The sequence below is a fragment of the Aquarana catesbeiana genome, linkage group LG03 (assembly GCF_042186555.1).
Source record: "Aquarana catesbeiana isolate 2022-GZ linkage group LG03, ASM4218655v1, whole genome shotgun sequence".
Lineage (NCBI taxonomy): Eukaryota > Metazoa > Chordata > Amphibia > Anura > Ranidae > Aquarana > Aquarana catesbeiana.
Genome location: NC_133326.1, coordinates 736,138,285 through 736,160,105, shown reverse-complemented (window position 1 = coordinate 736,160,105; position 21,821 = coordinate 736,138,285). Strand labels below are relative to the sequence as shown.

Here is a 21,821-nt window from a genome sequence, read left to right as displayed (position 1 = left end):
TTTTACACACAGTGATTGAGTCCTGTGAATCTCTTCCTGCAGCTTCACTATTAACTTTTGTTTTAGAGAAATAATTCCATAACAATATATATATAATCTGCACAGAAACAAGGGATATCATTTACAATTATCATCTTTTATAAAGTAATTACCTTTTGCAGGAGATTTTTGTATTTCTAGATTTATAATCTTTGTAAATGTAGATAAACTTCCTGCTTCCTGGAGGGGGAGGGGAGGTTTCCATAGCTAAGGGGCGGAGACTTCCTCTGACACTGCTGTTGCTATGGTAAAAAAATCTACAACCTATTACACGGCTCGTGCTGCTCTGAGCATGTGCGAGATCTGGAGGTGCATGCTGGGTAACCATGGAATACAGGAAGAGATACAGTCTGGCTTCAGATGCCCACACATAAGATGGTGGCGGCCTGCTGGGACTTACAAAAGTAAGAAATCAATGCTACAAAAATACAAAGCGGACCTTGGATTACAGCGTACCTTTACTAGAATACATTCATCATGAGGATTATAGGGGGAGTTTTTTCTAAAAAGTAACATTTCTCCCGGAGCTCCACTTTAAATATACAAATGCCTTAAAAGTCCCCCTTAGGGGTATTTATTTTGTTTCTAACAAGTTTTTGGATGTGGCACTACTGAGAGGAAATCCTCACCGACTCCATTTCTACAATTACTGTATAAAGTTCTTAGTTTTCTGTATAAAGTGTATTAATACCAATTCATTATTCTGCAGCACATTGTTCCAGCACTGAGGTTGTGGTAGTAGCAGACATATATTGTATGTAGTATTTGCTTTGTATTATAATTGTTGTTGTGTAATTATTATTTGGAAGTATCAGGATCAGGTGGTTCGGTGGTTTGTTACATAGTTACACAGCCGTATAATAACACTGGGGTTGTGGTAACACTTACCTCTGTCTGCAGGTAGGTTGTCTGTCTGTGTAATATAGAGCAGAGCTACACTAGTTAGTTATTTAGTGTGTAAAATATCTACAAAGATAAAGAATGACAGAAAATACAAAAAAGACAAAAGGACAGACACAGTCTGGCTGTGAGAATAAAAGAGAAATAAACTTTTTCTGAGGATTATCCTGTGACAGAAACATGTCAGGAACATCCGCTATTCACCGGTTAGACCGGCACCATGGGAATCACCCCGACCATATCTCAGGATCCTCAATTTATAGATGTGGGTGGAGTTTTGCCATCAGCCAATCAACCCTGGGGGGGGGGGGTGTTCCCTGCCCAGCCCACAAGCCAGTCCTGTGTTTTGAAGGAACCAGAGCTAAATGGACCATGAATGGTTCTGATGGATGAGGATTGGATTTCCAACACCGGCATGTCAGTCTGATCCCAACAAGACCAATCAGTGCTTGTCTGGTGTGATCAGACTCCATAGAACCATTCTGGGGGTTTCTCCTGGATTCTATCCTCACTACACATACAATGTTATATGTACATGTACCCCAACATGTCTACAATCAGGAGGAATTATTTCCATCTCTCTACAACTTATATTTTATTGTGTATGAGAGATAAAATAGATTCCTCTGATCTCTGATATAAATCAATGTCTGGCAGACAGTTCGGGGTCTTCTCACTGTATCGGCCCCGTCCTCTGCTGGGCTTGTAGATGAAATGACTAGGACTTCTCTTTGAGGCTCAGTGAGGTGACAATTTTATATCTACAAGAATGGGGGGATTTTATTGTCATCTAGGGGTCACTTCTGGTCTAGAGACTCGCTCTGTCCTCCCAGATTCTAATTGAGGATCATCTTTCTATGATTGGTCACTGAATGAAGAGAATATGGAGTCCTGTGTGTCTTCTGGTCTGTTTCAGGACTGAATTCAGCCCAAAATTAAGGTAGAAATCTGACCTGAAGCGGTGAATGGAGACGCACCGGACCCCCTGCTGTGAGCCGCTGTGACCTCCAGTGTGACCCCAGCCAAAGTCTGATCTCTGATAGTCAGTGGAGGGGGAGGGGATGAAAGCCAATAACAGCGAGTGACCTGAAGGACTATGATGGGAACTCCCAGTGTAACCAGCCAATCAGAAGTCTGTCTTTGTATAACTTTCATCTAGGTGACATGTCTGGATCCCTCACATAGAAGATTTATACCAGAATCCTGCAGAATATTATATCATTTATAGGATAATTCTCACCACAGCCACTGCAGAGTACAGCCAGGATGTCTGAGCCCCTCACATAGAAGTTTTATTCCAGAGTCTTCCAGTTTATTCCCTGATAAATCCAGTGTGGTGAGGGATCGATTATTGATAAGAATGGATCGGAGGTCATCACAGCCAGAGGAAGTCACACCACAATACCTCAACCTGCAGAGACAAATCCAGACACATGATATTATATTATATGATGAATATGAGGAATTATTCCCATTTAGTGAAAAATAACATAACATCACTAGAGCGGAATATCAGGATATACAGAATGTTATACAGAGGAAAGATCTTGTTATTAGGGAAGCTGATAAAGGTGAAGCTGTTGTAGTACTTATGTCTACACAGTATAAAGAGGGGGCGCTGTGACAGCTCCTCCCCCTTATGTACCCGGTTATTAAGCAGGACCTCACACAGTGTCTTATACAGGGGCTTCTGAAATTGATAGATAAAGGAAAGGATCTGGGGGGGTTTATGAAATAAAACAGCAGAATTTCTGATGGTGGATACCCCAGTGACCCCAATATTCCATCACCTTCCTAAAGTCCACCAATCAGAAGTTCCCATTGAAGATCACCGGACTGTGGCAGGAATAGGATCCCTTATAGAGAATGTAGGGGGGAGGGGTGGATATACATTTCCATCCTTTAGTGCTGAGACTTCTGGGATATATTAGAAATACAAGTACTATATTGGTGGATATTCCACATTTACAATGGTTCTACATTCACATGGGGGACACTTCACATTAAAGCACTTTATTCTTCCATCCCCCATTCTTTAGTGTCTCCAGCAATCAGATATCATCTCCATAGATATAGATCATATACTAGGATGTTACAGGTATTATTACAGAGGATGTGAAGGATGAAGGTTTTTTACCTTAACCACTTCAGCCCCGGAAGGATTTATCCCCCTTAATGACCAGAGACCTTTTTACTATTTGGCACTGCGCTGCTTTATCTGGTAATTGTGCAGTCATGCAATGCTGTACACAAACAACATGTGTGTCCTTTTTTCCCACAAATAGAGCTTTATTCTGGTGGTATTTTATCACCTCTGGGATTTTTATTTTTTGCAATATAAATGAAAAAAGACCAAAAATTTTGAAAAAAAAAAATATTTCTACTTTTTGTTATAAGAAAAATCCAATAAACTCAATTTTAGTCATATATTTAGGCCAAAATGTATTCAGTCACATGTCTTGGGTAAAAAAATGTAATAAGTGTATATTTATTGGTTTGTGCAAAAGTTATAGTGTCTACAAACTATGATACATTTACTGGAATTTACACAGATTTTACTTTAATCTTTTAGTGTAGACTAGATATTCAGTCAGTGTAGGCAGTGTATTTGATGTGTGTGTGTATAATATATATATGTATGTAGCAATAACTCTCGGTGGAGCTGCTGGCTAAGCGGGCTGTTACCTTTACTCTCGATACCTCTGTTTCACCGGCACCGGGTCTAGGGTTCCGTTTAGTTTACCTCTGGATGATATAAGCACCAAACACTTGAGTATGTTTTCAATGCTTTAATGAACAAATAAAGGAAGTAGCAGGAAAGAGGTAGGAGGAAAGCTGCAGGGAAGCTCAAATACCTTTCTTTAGGTTTCTTTAGAATGTCCTTTAGGATTAAACACTGTAGTTGAATGCGATCCCCTTATGGGACACGATCTTTGCCCGCCTGGATAGGCCTCTCTCATAGTACGTAGCACGAACAAAAGTCTCTGCCACAGGATGTATTGGTTTGCAATGAATGTCAGACACAGTACTTGAACCTTTAAGCCATGTGATATTTCAGTTTTTCTTTTTTAATAAACCTGCAAAAATGTCAACAATCCTGTGTTTTTCTGTCACTATGGGGTGCTGTATGTACAATATGGGGTGCTGTATGTACAATATGGGGTGCAAGTGTTAAGATTAACAGGGATGTTGAAGTCACCAAGAATGATTGTTGGAATTTCAGAAGAGAGAATAAATCATTAAAATCACTGCTACTGAAAAAAACGGACGTTTTAAAAACTTTTTTTGCATTGATCCATGTCCCCTGGGGCAGGACCCGGGTCCCCAAACACTTTTTATGGCAATAACTTGCATTTAGGCCTTTAAAATGAGCAGTTTTTATTTTCACACTTGTGTCTCATAGACTTTAACCGTGTTCACACAAATGTTTTGTCTGTTCGCAAGTTCTGGTGCGAACCAAACTGGGGGGGGGCTCATCTCTAGTCAAGGGTACTAAAATCCACTATTTCCACCTGAATTCTGGGTTGGCTAATGAATGGGGGAGGAACGGGTGCTGCAGAAGTGGTGGGCTTCCAATCAGGATTAGCAGATGCATCAGGAAGGGCACTATGGGCTCTACAGGCCTGTGTTCAAACTCTTGGTGGCTGCGGGGCACTACTTGTGCTAGCCACCGCACCAGCTTGAACTGCACTTATGGGACTCGCCACATCACCAAGTGTTACTGCAGTGCTGGTTTGTCTACGACCAGGATGTACTAGGCCGCTGGTGCTTACCAGTCCACCAGAAGGATGAGCGACACTAGTACTGGCTCTCTGCTCCATATGAGAACCATGCGGTTGTTGCACCTCAGCAACAGAAGAATGGGGTCGGGTACGCCTGACCTTAGCAGGGACCACTACTCCGTCATCAGAGCTATCTGTCAGGGTGCTCTCTACCAGTTTGTATACTGAGACTGAATCTGACAGTGAGGTCTCTTCAATGCTCTACCTCTGTTTGGTATTTTTGGCCACTAAATTTATAGGTACAGCTAGTGTGACTCACAGGTAAAAGATCACCTGGTTGTCAGCGACTGCTTCAATAGCTACATATAAAAATAACTGTTATAGGGCGTACACACGGTCGGACTTTGTTTGGACATTCCAACAACAAAATCCTAGGATTTTTTCCGACGGATGTTGGCTCAAACTTGTCTTGCATACACACGGTAACACAAAGTTGTCGGAAAATCCGATCGTTCTAAACGCGGTGACGTAAAACACGTACGTCGGGACTATAAATGGGGCAGTGGCCAATAGCTTTCATCTCTTTATTTATTCTGAGCATGCGTGGCACTTTGTCCGTCGGATTTGTGTACACACGATCGGAATTTCCGACAACGGATTTTGTTGTCGGAAAATTTTATCTCCTGCTCTCCAACTTTGTGTGTCGGAAAATCCGATGGAAAATGTCCGATGGAGCCCACACACGGTCGGAATTTCCGACAACACGCTCCAATCGGACATTTTCCATCGGAAAATCCGACCGTGTGTACGGGGCATTAGTGGTAGCAGGGATCAGGCATGACTCTGCTAATGCTGCAGTTTTGTGTGCTGTGTTTTGTAAGTGACAGTGATCTATTGATACTGCACTTGAGTGGGCAGGGCTGAGAGGAGGGGCTAAACAGGTGCTGGCAGGTGTCTGGGCTGATGTTGTGCTTTTGTGAACACTATACTATTGGGGAAACTAATATAGTTGTGATCATATTAAAGATATTGATCTGTTCAGATACTATACTAGTAATGAAGGTATATAGTGTGTATTAGTGTACCTGGCACTAATCTGACGCTGTCTGGGATTGACGCTGACCCTAACTGACACTAAAACCCAACTGACGTCACCCGTGACACTAATACGGTGATCAGAAAAGAGATCTGTACACCAGTGGCGGAATTACTGGGGTCGCACCAGTTGCAGTTGCGACGGGGCCCGGCATTCTGCCACTGTGGGGGGGGGGCCCAGCGGGTTTGCTCTTCACAGGGCTCTTAGGCTGAGCGTGTCTCTCATCTATCAGCAGCAGAGACACCGGCATCGTTTGTTTTATTTCCCTGCTCTCCGTGTGTCCTCTCTCTCTCTCTCTCGCACGGCATGACAGAGAGGACACACAGCTGATCTCCCCCCTCCCCTCTCCTGTGTGCTCCGTGGGAAATGTGAGCTCCTTAGCTTCACACTTGACTGCCCGCGGAACACACAGAGAGGGGAGGGGGGAGATCAGCTGTGTGTCCTCTCTGTCCTACCGTGTGAGAGAGAGAGAGAGGACACACGGAGAGCAGGTAAATAAAACAAACGATGCCGGTGTCTCTGCTGCTGATAGATGAGAGACAAACAGGCGTACAGCGGAGCGGACCGAAGCCACCTCCCCCTCCTCTCTGGTTACGGAGGGGGAGGAGGAGGAGTCAGAGGGACACATGCCGCTGTGCCTATCCCGCGCTGTTCTGAGGTCTGTAAAGTTTGAATTCAAATAGACATGTGCTGGGGGGGAACACTATGGGAGGGGGGTCTGCACTGATGGAGGGACGGTGGTCTGCATTGATGGGGTGGGGGTCTGCACTGAGGGGGGTCTGCATTGATGGGGTGGGGGTCTGCACTGAGGGGGGTCTGCATTGATGGGGTGGGGGTCTGCACTGAGTGGGGTCTGCATTGATGGAGGGAAGGGGGTCTGCACTGAGGGGGGGTCTGCACTGAGGGGGGTCTGCATTGATGGAGGGGAGGGGGTCTGCACTGAGTGAGGTCTGCATTGATGGGGGGTCTGCACTGAGGGGGGGTGTGTGCTGATGGAGGGGGATGCTCTGCACTGATGGAGGGGGTGGTCTGCATTGTGGGGGGCCTGCACTGATGGAGGGGGGGTCTGTACTGAGGGGGGGGTGAACTGATGGAGGGGGGGTCTGCAATGAGGGAGGGGAAGTCTGCACTGATGGAGGGGGGGTCTGTGAACTGATGGAGGGGGGGTCTGCAATGAGGGAGGGGAGGTCTGCACTGATGGAGGGGGGGTCTATGAACTGATGGAGGGGGTCTGCAATGAGGGAGGGGAGGTCTGCACTGATGGAGAGGGGGTCTGCAATGATGGAGGGGAGGTCTGCACTGATGGAGGGGGGTCTGTACTGAGGGGGATGTGAACTGATGGAGGGGGGGTCTACAAAGAGGGAGGGGAGGTCTGCACTGATGGAGGGGGGTCTGCAATGATGGAGGGGAGGTCTGCACTGATGGAGGGGGGGTCTACACTGGGGTCTATAGTGATAGAGGGGGTCTATACTGATAGATGAGGGTCTGCACTGAGGGAGGTCTATACTGATAGATGGGGGTCAGCACTAAGGGCATCTACACTGATAGATGGGAGTCTATGCTGATAGAGGGGGGCTATACAGATAGATGGGGGGTCTGCAATGAGGGGGGCTATACTGATGGATGGGGTCTGTACTTAGTGAGGAGGATCTATACTGCGAGAGGGGGGTCTGTACTTAGTGGGGGGTCTATACTGAGAGGGAGGTCTGCAGTTAGTGGAGGGGGGTCTGTACTGGGGGAGCTATAGTTGGTGGAGGGGGGTGACACCAATTTTTTCCTCACTGGGTGACACCAACCCTAGTGATGCCACTGGAGAGACACACTCTCCGCTCAGAGCCATGCTGTCCTGAGAAGACAGAGGACTCTGATGGAGGACTCTGATGGGCACTGATAGGGGGCACTGATAAGATTTACTGATGAGCACTGAAGGAGAGGCACTGATAGGGAACACCGATGGGAGGCACTGATAGGGGACACCGATGGGAGGCACTGATGGGGGACACCGATGGGAGGCACTGATGGGGGACACCGATGGGAGGCACTGATAGGATTTACTGATGGGCACTGATAGGGGGCACTGATGGGGGGCACTGAGAAGGCACTAGGGGGAACTGATAGGGGGCACTGATGGGAGGCACTGATAGGATTTACTGATGAGCATTGATAGGGGGCACCGATGGTAGGCACCAATGGGATTTACTGATGAGCACTGAAGGGAGGCACTGATAGGGGCACTGATAGGAGGCACTGATGAGCACTGAAAGGGGGCACTGATAGGCTGCACTGATAGGAGGCATTGATGGGCATTGATGAGCACTGATAGGCAGAACTCATAGGCTGCATGGATGGGCACTGAGAAACACTGATAGGCAGAACTAAGGCAGTATTGATGGGCACTGATGGGCAGTATTGAAGAGTACCGATAGCTGGCATGGATGGACGCTGCAATAATGAGCACTGATAGGTGGTGCTGATAGGCAGATTTGATGGGCACTAATAGGCAGCATTAATGAGCACTGATAGGTTACACTTGTAGGCGGCATTGATGGGCACTGATAGGCGGCATTGATGGGCACTGATAGATGGCACTGATGATTGGGGCACTGATTATCAGTGTAAACAATTTACTGACATTCTTGACAGTTAACGGCAGTCCTTTCCTCACACAGACACAGCACGGGAGGAAAGGGCTGCGGATAACCGGCAAGTCTGTTTACATGTGATCAGCTGACATCAAATGGTAAAGGGCCATTGTGATTGCGCTGGATGCACGTCCCCGGGGGCATGCGGGAAGCACGGTTTTGGGAGGATGTCCATGGATACCCTCCCAAAATTGGAAGCCTGGAGCTCGGATGGAAGGGGGTGATCAAGGGGTTAAATTTGTACCTACATGTCCTGGTGTCAGTGTAGTATTGGTGTACTCACAGTAGATGTCTTCTCCTCGATCGCTGGAAACTAAAAGGGCTCCACGAGGGGAGATGACATCACTTCCTCTGCCTGTGTTTACATTACACAGACAGAGGACAGTCTGCCATTCACCAGAACCGATCAGCAGGTCCAGGCCAGAAATCATTGACCTGGGCCTGTAGACTGATCGGTTCTGAAATCAATCCAATCATTGTGGGGACGGCGGGGCACGTGACCGACGTATAATGATGGTGATTTACACAGGAGAGCCAACCTGCTGCAGTACAACTGTGGCGGCTGGTCAGGAATCGGTTAATGTATTTTCTGTATTCTCTGTATGAAGGTAAAACATCTTCTTCATGCAGCTCCCCCCATCCCCCCAATACTTACCTGAGCCTGATCTCCATCCAGCAATGTGCACAAGAGCAGAGGCTCTCTTGGCTCTCTCCCTCCTCATTGGCTCAGACACAGCAGGGGGAGCCATTGGCAGAGGAAGACTTGGGACTTTTTATGGCAGACAAGGACTCATAAAGGGGATGGGAGTTAGGGATGTTCATCATTTCTTCTAGTGATGGGGGAGGGGTAACTTTCCAGGATTTATAACTCCTATCCTGGTACAATGTAAAATTGAGGGCGCTCTGGAAAACAGGACTAAGCAGGCAATGTTTATATAAGACCAGGGGTCCAGTGGTGGTAATGGTGATTCTTCAACACTAAGGCCACTTTCACACTGACGATCCGTTCAGGTCCGCCTGTCAGCTTTTTAGGCGGACCTGAACGGACCGTCAATAGATCTCCATGGAGCGTCGGATGTCAGTGGTGACATGTTCGCTGACATCCGACCCGCTCCGATCCGAAAAAGTGTAACAGAGGAAAAACCTACCTTTCCATCCATTTTCAGATCGGATCGGGTGACGACGGACTCTACGGTCTGTCATCATCCGATCCCCCATAGGGGAGAGCGGCGCTCTGACAGGTCCGTCGTTGCACAGTGTGTAGAGACAAACCTGTCCTCTTCCTGCTCAGTGGGGATTGGCGGAGCAAACCCCCGCTGAGCAGAGCGGGCTCCGTACACGGACACGTCCGTGTGAAGGAGCCCTAAGGGCAGCAGCTTTGAAAGTGGAAGCAAACTCTAAAAAACACAAGTAGGAAAAAAGGCGCCTCTAAGTGCAGAAGATTAAAATATTGAATATCCCCAGCGGGATTAAAGACACTTACAAGATCAGAAAGTGAAATAAGCATAACATCGTTGATGGTAAGAGCGATCCAGCATCAGGAGGGTCCGCAGCTTGTTGTAAGGCTCCCAGGACTGTGGGTAAGTAGCGGCAGGGACTCCAATGAAGTTGCCAGCAGATGTTGGAAGATCCTGGAGATGCCGGTGGAGGTCACATGATCCGAGTCTAGGGAAAACGAAGATCCCAGAAGTGACATCGGCGGTGAGGGACAGCAACCAGCATGGAACGGATGTAGTCATCAAAAAGGGACGCGTTTCAGAACTGCTATTGGTTCCTTTTTCAACCTATGGCTACAAGTATACCCATGCATAATTTCTACTCTCTGGACCAGCTGTGGGCGGGGACAAGGGCGGGAGGAAGTAGGAAATGGTGTATGGCATTCTCACAAGGACATGAATCATCAGAATAATGCTAAATACACTATTAGTGAAAACAATAGCTACTTACCCACAGTCCTGGGAGTCTTACAACAATTTTCATTTCCAGCCAGCAGGTGGAGCTGAAATCTCTTTTCCACATGTTTACCCGCCTGTCCTTCCCGGATCACTGTACAATCCATGTTATTTACAGAGCTCAGTAGCTCAAGCTGTAATTTCCCTTCATAACTGAATGACTCAGAGGAGGGGGAGGGGAGGGGGATTGATGAAACCCACCGGAGGGACCTCACTGGATATTGTGTAAAAATTGAGGATGAATTGATCCGTGGTGTCTGTAGCTACAGAGGTCAGTGAGGTCTCGGTCACACGTGTGTCAGTACCATGTGATTATGTGACATTTATTCAGCATTTCTAAAGCCTGATAACCGCCTTCCATGCCTGCCATGAATATTACAATGGCAGCACACAGTGCTGGTTACACAGGAGTGGTAGCGTTGTGTCGTGTTATAAATGAAGCCGCATGTCGCTGTCATGAGACATCCACACTTGTCAGTCGCCTCCATTCATTTCATGGTGATGTCCAATAATCGCTGGGCATTGGAGGACAGACAGCGGAGGCTCCGGTATCCCAGAATGCACTGGGAAATAATAGAGAAGTAGGACAGAGCAGCTCCGGTCACTTCTGGTTGTACAGAACAGCCGTGTGGTAACTCCAATAGCTTCTGTGTGCCGGCAAAACCACCAACCAGCCGGAAATACTGACAGTGCCAGGCAGGAAATGTGTCACTGCACAGCCAAAAACCTCTTATAATTATATATACTAATCAGCTAAACACAGAAGGATTCATCCACAAAATCCAACACCAAATACATAGAAAGAGAACTGTGCAGCACTACAAGTGAGACTCCCTAAACCTAAAAATAGGATTTTTATTTCAAATGTTTAAACAATCCACACGTGTTTCAGCAAAATTATACAGGAATATTACAATGTTAGAAAAAACAATATAAGTAAGATATTGTCAAAGTGCTCAATATTGCAGCATGATGAATGAGACCACCCAAACTTTAGCATACTATGTACATGTAAAAAACCTACTTTGTGGTCGGTCACTTTTGATTGGTAATGTGCAGTGACACCTCCCTTACAGGATAGATATAAAGATAGCTGTGCAGCGCTAGAAGTGAGACTCCCTAAACCTAAAAGTGTTAATATTTACACATTTTAAACAAACAACACAAATATACATGATGAAGCCCCGCCCAGGACGTAACGTGTAAGGTGGAGACGTCATCACGCCTGTCAAATACACTAGGAGAGCCCCTGCTATACTGTTATGAAGGAGAGGAGGGTCACCGGCCGCTCTGTGCATTCTTACATGGATATATTGTGATTCTATGTGAGGATATATTACATGTTATTATTAATAAACTATTAATGACCCGAGTATCCCAGCTATTGTGACACATACAAATAAAACAGATCTGGTAACAAGTCACCAAGCGGGTATTATCCTCAGACCTGGAAATCTTTCCTCCAGGGGGCAGGAGAGTGATAGTGAGTATGATGACATGGCGGCTGGTTTTCATTTTATAGAATTATTGTAATGTATCCGAAATCCAGGAGATCATTTCCTCTACATCACTTCCCCTTTAGGCTCCTCCCACTAGAAGAGCAGCCCCTCCCCTGAACATTTCTCCAGCATTCTTCTAGTGTTTTCAGAGCTTCATAAACACAATGAAGACACATCATAAATGTCATAGAAGTGTTACTGAGCATTGCTTCCTTCTACATAATCATCAGACGTGTGAGCGAGTCCTAAGGGGGTCTATTCCATCCTATTTCCTGCTTGTTAGGAATATGGATGGTCATTCCATATGTACATAGCCTGGTCACTGTTCTACTATAAGGGGAACCCCAAATCCCATGGATGAGATTACAAAGAGAAAGATTCCCTCAGAGAGAGGAGAAGACATGAGAAGAGGACAGGTGATGGAAGATTCTACATGGGTGAGGATGGAGGACACCCAGAGATAGAAGGAAACACCGAGAGACGGGAACAATCACAAGACGTCACATTTCCCCATCACTGCAGATCACACATTTCTCTTACTCTAATTCCTGAAATTTAGTCTCCGGGTTCATCAGAAAGGAAAGAGAATCAGACTTCCATTCATATCCTAAAGAGAAGGGATCTTCTTCTGCGTTGTCCTCTCCTGGACAATCTTTACTGGAAATAGTACAACCCAGAAATCTAAAAGGCAATAATGAGATAATAATTAGCACCAAGAATGTATGACCTCTGACACCAAGAATAACAATGTAACACCCAACATTTCCCTTCCACATGTCTGCCTTCCCTCTGGCTCTACAGTCTCATACTGGACCTGATGAGGACTTCTCATTGGTGGCTATGAGTGGTCTTTGAAGTCACACTCCAGACAAAACTTAAAGGATTCCCCTGATATGTATACGGGGTCTCCGGCCTTCCTACACAGGGGTCTCCATTCAGCTTCTGGAAAATCCTGGAACACCACTTTGGTTCCAGATATAAAATGCAGTCCAGACATTCCCATCTCCTCCCACTTCTGCAGACAATTAGTCCCTCCAATGTTGGGATGATGATGTCACACCCCTGACATTATTTCCCTCCCCCGATCTCTGAACATGAAGCTTTCCCTCCAAATGTTCTGTGTGATAAATGGTATAATTGGGGGCAGGGAAAGGGTTAATACGATGTAAATGATGTGATTGGTAGAAGGTGATATGTGGGAACCACCATTTAGCTCTGGTTCACACAGCACAACATGAAAGTCGCAGCGACTTCCAGCTTGACTTTGCTCTACAACTTCCCGGCGACCAGGTGTGACTTTAAAGTGACTTTACTGAGAAGCATTCCTATGTGACTTTGATGATCCGTGTTTATAGCGTGTTTTATCACATGACAAAACATGCGTCTGATAACCGTGATTGGGGCGTCATTAACAATCAGGCTGCATTTACATCTGCATGATTCTGAATGTACATCAACCGCACAGAAATTGTGTGCTTTGCCGCATGTTTCAGAAATGCGCTGTGACCGCGCATCACGCTTGTACTGCAAAAATGGCAAGGCGAGCACGATGCATGTTTCCAAATTGTGTGGCAAAGCATGCGTTTTCCTGCAGGTTGTCGGGCATTCAGAAACGTTCAGACGCCAACGAATGGCAAGTGCAGCGTGTGTTGTCACACATTTTCAAATTGCACAGCAAAGCATGCGTTTTCTTACGGGTTGGCGTGCGTTCAAAAACATGAAGATACAGATGAATGGTAACACAAGTGTGATGCGCATTGCCACACAAATCAAGCAGCAAAGCATGCATTTCTTGCAGGTTGCCGTCAGTTGTAAATACGTTACCATTCATTCACATCTGTACATTTCCAACCGCACAGCAACCTGCAAGAAAATCCATGCTTTGCTGTGCGTTTCATAAATGTGCGACAATGTGTGTCACACTTGTGTTATTATTCATTTGCTTCTGTACATTTTTGAATGCATGGCAGACGGCAAGAATACATGCGCTTTGCTGTATGTTTCAAAAATGCACAGCAAGGAGCATTGCTTTTGTGTTACCATTCATTTACATCTGTGCATGTGTGGCGTGCGTTGCTGTGCATTTTTTAGACGTATGAGAAAGCGCACATTTTCTGTGTGGGTCGCCTCGTATTCGGAAACACACAAATATGAATGCCGGCTAATTGTTAATGACACCCCAATCACAGTTATCAGACGCATGTTTTGCTGCCAAGATGCATGACGCTCCATGACTGAGAAGATTCTGGATCTACTTTGGGGTGTTTGTTGCATGTAGGGCAGAACATTCCAGTGAATGGGCTCCCTATACACAATGTGTGCTTACACATGAAAAATACACAAATAATGGAAGTGGGAATGTGCGTTTCCACTACGCTCAGGTGTGACTGGGATGTGTTGGGAGGAAGATTTTAGGCAGCAAGGATGACCAGGGAGGAGAGGTGAGGGGTAAAGAAGCCTCAGAAGTCGCAGCAAAGTCTATAAGATTCAGACAAATGTACGACTTTCTGGTGATTTTACATTGAAGTCTATGGGAGTCGTGCAGCACAAGAATCGCCCAAAAGTAGTGCAGGAAGTATTTACTTTTGTTGCAGTGATTCAAATCACAGCAATTAAGACAACACCCAATAAAATCTTTGTGTTTTCACCTGACCTGCGACTTTACATTTCATCAGAATGTCGCTGGAAAATTGCTGTAGTGTGAACCAGGGCTTAGGGCTGAGGAAAGTGTGAGTTCCCAGGACTTCTAACAAGTGTGGTAGATGGAGAACATGTCTGATAATCACCGTTATACTGTATACAGGTTCCTGCCCATTCTCTGAATTCAGTTAGGATATCCTCACACTCACTTACCCGACCTTCTGACTCCTGTGTAGGAATGGAGAGAGAAGTTTCTGGCACTCTGGACCCACAGTGAGATATACAAAATGTAAAGACTGAAAACTTTCTCTCTTCAAAGTCTTCAAGCAATAATTCAGCTGCTTGGAATAATTCCTCTTCATCCACAAGTGATCAGTACGTGAGCCATACAGCCTCAAATCTGTACAACCAGACATGACTCTCCTAATGAAGTCCTCATCCTGAGTCTCATACAGACAGAAGATGGTCTCAGTATGGAAAGACTTATTGATGCCCTTCATGGCCCATTCTATGATTGCAGGTTTGGCTCGGAGTGAGATGGGGATTCCTGTGATCTCTGAGAATATCTTCACCTGATTTTCATTTAGGAGACCAAACAGGAATTGTACAGATAATGCTAAATGTGAGTAATGTGAGGAATCTGATCTGAGGTTATTGAGTGATTTCCCTTTACAGATCTCCGGGAGGAAAGTACCTTCCATAGACCCAGACCCATCATCTATCCCATAATAGAGAGCAGCAAGGAACTCCTGTACACTCAGGTGGATGAAGCTGTAGCAGGTTTGGGTGTCGATGTCCCAATGAAAGATGTTCTCATTCAGAAATACAGACTCCACCTCATCCAGAGAAAGTCCATGTCTTTCTAGATCTTTCTTCTCAAATAAGATTTGTTGGTTCAGAAGTCCCTGATTGGCCAGAGCACACAGCTTCTTCAGACAGGTTTGTTTCCTGTGTACAGACTGCTCCTTCTTGATGTGATGTTTTAGTAAAACCATCAGGTAGCGAAGGTAAATTGAAGTTGTCGTATGACACAGAATTGCATCCAAATCTTTTCTTATTTCTTGTTTCATTGCAGTGCAGACAATCCAGCATGTGATGGGGATGGCACACATGGTGTACACAACGTCATTGTCTTTTACTATACTGAGAACCTTGTCTGCATCTTCTTTATTTCCAAAGAATTTATGGACATATTCCTTTCGATCGTCCCTTGTAAATCCCTGGATTTCCACATTGCGAGAATCATTGATGAATGTGTTAAGTTTCTCTATGGCCAGTGACCTTGTGGTGATGATCAGATAAGATTGTGAGAGAACATGTCTTCTGAGCAAGCTTTGGAGAATTATTTCTTTGTGGTTTTCCATAGAAATGTCAAGACAACCCTCATATTTCTCCTCCAGAGTCCACCTCAGTTCATCAAACCCATCAACTATGGTAAGAAGTTTTCTCTGACTTCCAGGATCCTCCAGAATAGACACCAGGTCATCTAAACTCAATCTGCAGGATCTGGATAAAAGTCCCACAAGACTTATGTTTCCAGGGATGGTGTTGATTTCTCTACAGCTCAGATAAAACACAAAATCAAACTTGTCTTGGTAGAGATCCCCAGAGGCCCAGTCCAGCATGATCTTCTTGGAGGTCATTGTTTTTCCAATCCCAGCAGCTCCTTGTAACACCACAATCCTAGGGATAAACCCATGTTTATCAGGGTCAAAGAGGGCCTGGATTGTGGTTGGGGATCTTTTCTCCATGATCTGTAGATGTTTTCTTCCTGATCTCTTTAGTTCTTGTTCTTTTCCCTCTTTATTCTGGGGTCCGTTTATCATCAATAACTTGGTGAATCTTTCCTGTAGATGAACAGCCTCCCCCATATGGGAATTATATTCTTTTATCCTCTGGAACCTCTCTTTCTCAGACTCTTTGTGATCCTTACTGATGTCTTTATGAGAGAAAAGAGAATATTTTATTCCTCATACACACATGAAACAGTATTTATAAGATAGAGTTGGGAATATTGTATTATAACCATAAACTCAAAGACTAGAACCCTAAAAGAAGATATCCCATGAAATACAGGAGGACTGTGGAAGCATCCAAACTATGGACACACCATCCAGATGAGGCATAAATAGAACCTATATGGCTCCGGTGCAAGAAACCATGAAGGACACCCGCTGACTGCTGGGGCCCTTTCCTCCAAGGCTGGGGCTCTTCTCTCTGAGGCAGGGGCCCTTTCATCAGCCCATGGCCCTTTCCGCTTGTTCCTGCAGTGGGGCCCTTTATAAGCCCTGGTTCAGACTGCTGCGACTTATCATGTGACTTTCAACGCAAAGCCGCATGACAAGTCAAAACACATTCATTTCAATGGGTGCTGTCCTAATAAATGTGACTAAAGTCGCAGCAACAAAGAAAATGGCAATACGTTTCTATGACTTTGGTGTGATTTGAGGGGCATAGACTGTAATGTTAAATCACAAAATTGCAAACAAGCCACTAGGAAATTGCAAGCAAGTTGCACAACTTTGGGATCACAACAGTCTGAACTGAGCCCATGTTCTGCAGTGGGCCCCCTTCCTGCCATCTTGGGCCCCCTACAGTGGCAAAATGCCAGGTCCCAGTCTGAAGTGCAACATTTGCAACCCTGGTAGTTCCACCACTGATCCAGACTACAATAAAAACAAAATGTTCATCCAGAAGAGATTTCATATGAAACGTGGATGTCCTACTAACCCATAGTTGCCAACAGTCCCGATTTTGGGACCCTCGCCCCGATTGGAGGCTGTCCTGATTCGGGATTTTGCCCAGGGAAATCGGGAATGTGCTTTTTCATTTGTTGAACATCTGGCTTAAGCAAAATGGCCGCTACATTGTTCCCCCTTGTGTTCAATGGAGAGAGGAAGGGGGCTCGATTCGTGCAGCCAATGAATTGGCTTCTCCTCTCACAATAAAGAAGCCGGGGTTAGCTGCATGGATCGGCCCCTCCCCTCTCCATTGAACACATGGCGCCGGCCGCTCATGCCATGTTCTTCTGCTCTTCTTGCACCTGATGCAAGGACGGACTCTGCTGGGGGCACCTGATGCAAGGACGGACTCTGCTGGGGGCACCTGATGCAAGGACGGACTCTGCTGGGGGCACCTAATGCAAGGACGGACTCTGCTGGGGCACCTGATGCAAAGATGGACTCTGCTGGTGGCACCTGATGCAAGGGCGGGCTCTGCTGGTGGCACCTGATGCAAGGGCGGGCTCTGCTGGTGGCACCTGATGCAAGAGCGGGCTCTGCTGGGGACACCTAATGCAAGGATGGACTCTGCTGGGGGCACCTGATGCAAGGAAGGACTCTGCTGGTGGCAGGCAATGTGGCTAGTGACACGCTCAGGGATACCACTGATTCCGCATTATGGTGAGTTGAATGATTTTATTTTATATTACAATGTAATAATAGAAATAATGCACTTCAGTCACCCTGACACCATAACAATAATGGTGCCGGGATGATTGAAGCGCTAACACCAGGTGTTTGGAGTATCTTTATCTGCTGATTGTTAAACTTTCTAGAATACACATATTTCTATTGTTGTGTAGGATCTGGGGCTGCTGTCCCTTCATTCCTCGCTCCCCCTTTCCCTCTCCATCCCTCATTCATCTCAGACTCTAACCACACCCCCTTTGAGCCACACCCATTTAAGCCACACCACTGATTCACGTAAACCATGCCCATCTTTTGCCGCAGAGCAGTTTTCTATTTATTTTGCTATGCCACGCCTACAAACGCATGCCCCCCTAATTATTATACATATAATTATAATAAATAATTTTTTTTGCAATGTTGGCAACTAGGACTAACCTGATAATGTTTTGTTATGTGTCGTCTTCTTCAGTTTGGCTGGAAATAAGATTAGGGAAGTGATTAGTCCTGACAAACCTCTGAAATGTATAAAATAATAACTAAGAGATTTATTAGTGTAGCAGATCCTCCCAGACACCATCATCCCACCAACCCTCTGTAGATTGGAGTCTCTCCTCCTCCAGGTGATGGGGAGTGTCTTTGTCTGCCTGGTAACATCTCAGCACATTGCAGTGACATGTGACCATGGTGGGGGGACAAGAAAAGCCCCCAATTCTCTATGCAGGTTTACAGGCACACACCTAGAATCGGGAGCCTTGACTCCTCTTTCTGATGGAGGTTCAGGTGGATACATGGGGCACAAGGCTCAGAACCCCGAGCAACAATCATGAGGGTCTCCTAGGAATACAGCTATAAATATGGAGGTTCTGTATAAAAGACAAGTGGCTGTGATTGTATTGCTCTGCTCGGCATGCTGAGTGATGTCATTGTGTTATGGTGACCAGGGCAGGACTTAGGGTGGGGTCCCCTGAGCTTGAGTCACTTTCGGGCCCTACCTTCTATACATTACTTTAAATAGAACAAAATGATACATACACAAGCTATGTATTAGAGCTACACAATTCTGGATAAACTGAGAATAAAAATAGAGATCACGATTCTGAACAAACAACTAAACAAAATTACATAATTTATGTTAATTGCTGAAGTCTATTAAAAATGTTTAATTAATCTGAATTATTTAAAAAAAAAAAATTGGGTTTGAATGAATGATTCAATTCCTCAATCAAATACACTTTTTTCATAGATGAATCAGCATTTTTGAAAGAATCTCCTGAATGAACGATTCAATGACAAATGTTTTTTTAAAGTCATTTATCGCCATCTGGTGGCGTAACAATATAATCGATCCAAATGTTATTTGAAGTGCCAAGCTACTTTTAAAAGGTGACTGGTACCGTAGACAGTGTTACATGTTAAAAAAAATCATAATCTATTTATATGACCACTGATTGAAGCTTGAAAAACTTTTTTTTTTCCAATAAATAAATAATGATTAGAAAAGTTCAAAGTGATCATGTTTTTATTGCAATGCACAAATGTCTTGGTCAGAATGAGAATAAAACACTTATTTACCTTGAAAACATATTGAAAAACAAACAAATAACTTGTAAGGTTGCAATAATAACAAATCAATTGCAAGAATATAGCAAAATAACACATTGAACAAAGTGCAAGATAAATGGTGTGTGTGTGTAGTACGTAAGTGAGTGTTGTAGTGAAAAATCTAAACTATGAACACAAATTATAAAAGTACAGTCAATAGAATAAAAATAGTACAATATCATATCTTAAGAAAGGCTGATCATTTAAAACAACAACAGGCAAGGTAGAGAAAGAAAGAGAAAGGTGATCAGGTTATGACTTCATGCATGTCATCTCATTTTAAAGATATTAACATAGTACTATTTAGAAGTGGCATCTTCTGGATTTCTTCAGCAAAGTCTTTGATCAAATCAGTAAAATCCAGTTTACATAGAAGGTCACTCTCAATTGACATCAGAGTGAGATGATTTAATTTGGATCTTATGGGGCGTACACACGAGCGGACTTTCCGGTGGACTAGGTCTGGCGGACAAATCGATCGTGTGTGGGCTCCAGCTGACTTTTCTTTCTACAAAAGTCCGACGGACCTAGAAATAAAACATGTTTCAAATTTGTCCGACGGACTCGAGTCCGGTCGAAAAGTCCGCTCGTCTGTATGCTGGTCCGACGGACTAAAACCCACGTTAGGGCTAGGGATGAGCCGAACACCCCCCGGTTCGGTTCGCATCAGAACCTGCGAACGGACCGAAAGTTCGCACGAACGTTAGAACCCCATTGACGTCTATGGGACTTGAACGTTCGAAATCAAAAGTGCTCATTTTAAAGACTAATTTGCATGGTATTGTCCTAAAAAGGGTTTGGGGACCCGGGTCCTACCCCAGGGGACATGTATCAATGCAAAAAAAATTTTTAAAAATGGCCGTTTTTTCGGGAGCAGTGATTTTAATGATGCTTAAAGTAAAAAAAAAAAAAAAGTGAAATATTCCTTTAACCACTTCAGCCCCGGAAGGATTTACCCCCTTCCTGACCAGATCACTTTTTACAATTTGGCACTGCGTCGCTTTAACTGCTAATTGCGCGGTCATGCAATGCTGTAACCAAACGAAATTTGCGTCCTTTTCTTCCCACAAATAGAGCTTTCTTTTGATGGTATTTGATCACCTCTGACATTTTTATTTTTTGTGCTATACACGGAAAAAGACCGAAAATTTTGAAAAAAAATGATATTTTCTACTTTTTGTTCTAAAAAAAATCCAATAAACTCAATTTTAGTCATACATTTAGGCCAAAATGTATTTGGCCACATGTCTTTGGTAAAAAAAATGTCAATAAGTGTATATTTATTGGTTTGCGCAAAAGTTATAGCACCTACAAACTAGGGTACATTTTCTGGAATTTACACAGTCTTTAATTTATGACTGCCTATGTCATTTCTTGAGGTGCTAAAATGACAGGGCAGTACAAAACCCCCACAAATGACCCCATTTTGGAAAGTAGACACCCCAAGGAAATTGCTGAGAGGCATGTTGAGACCATTGAATATTCATTTTTTTTGTCCCAAGTGATTGAATAATGAAAAAAAAAAAAAAAAATTACAAAAAGTTGTCACTAAATGATATATTGCTCACACAGGCCATGGGCATATGTGGAATTGCACCCCAAAATACATTTAGCTGCTTCTCCTGAGTATGGGGATACCACATGTGTGGGACTTTTTGGGAGCCTAGCCGCATACGGGGCCCCGAAAACCAATCACTGCCTTCAGGATTTCTAAGGGCGTACATTTTTGATTTTACTCCTCACTACCTATCACAGTTTTGAAGGCCATAAAATGCCCAGATGGCACAACCCCCCCCAAATGACCCCATTTTGGAAAGTAGACACCCCAAGCTATTTGCTGAGAGGCATGTTGAGTCCATGGAATATTTTATATTTTGACACAAGTTGCGGGAAAGTGACAATTTATTTATTTATTTATTTTTTTTTTTGCACAAAGTTGTCACTAAATGATATATTACTCACACAGGCCATGGGCATATGTGGAATTGCACCCCAAAATACATTCTGCTGCTTCTCTTGAGTACGGGGATACCACATGTGTGGGACTTTTTAGGAGCCTAGCCGCGTACGGGACCCCGAAAACCAATCACCGCCTTCAGGATTTCTAAGGGTGTACATTTTTGATTTCACTCTTCACTGCCTATCACAGTTTCGGAGGCCATGGAATGCCCAGGTGGCACAAACCCCCCCAAATGACCCCATTTTGGAAAGTAGACACCCCAAGCTATTTGCTGAGAGGCATGGTGAGTATTTTGCAGCTCTCATTTGTTTTTGAAAATGAAGAAAGACAAAAAAAAAATTTTTTTTTTCTTTTTTTAA

The 21,821-nt window shown here is 44.6% G+C and overlaps 1 protein-coding gene across 1 annotated transcript in view; it reads right to left on the bottom strand.

Moving 5' to 3' along the window:
- Positions 1 to 21,821, bottom strand: part of LOC141133858 (NACHT, LRR and PYD domains-containing protein 3-like) — a 240,287-nt gene that overhangs the window by 8,570 nt on the left and 209,896 nt on the right. Inside the window, exons 4-7 of the mRNA XM_073623441.1 lie at positions 18,336 to 18,374; positions 14,704 to 16,429; positions 12,391 to 12,531; positions 2,180 to 2,350 (exon numbers count right to left, since the gene is read on the bottom strand). Coding sequence (XP_073479542.1) covers positions 2,180 to 2,350; positions 12,391 to 12,531; positions 14,704 to 16,429; positions 18,336 to 18,374 — 2,077 coding nt within the window. The remainder of the gene's footprint in view (positions 1 to 2,179; positions 2,351 to 12,390; positions 12,532 to 14,703; positions 16,430 to 18,335; positions 18,375 to 21,821) is intronic.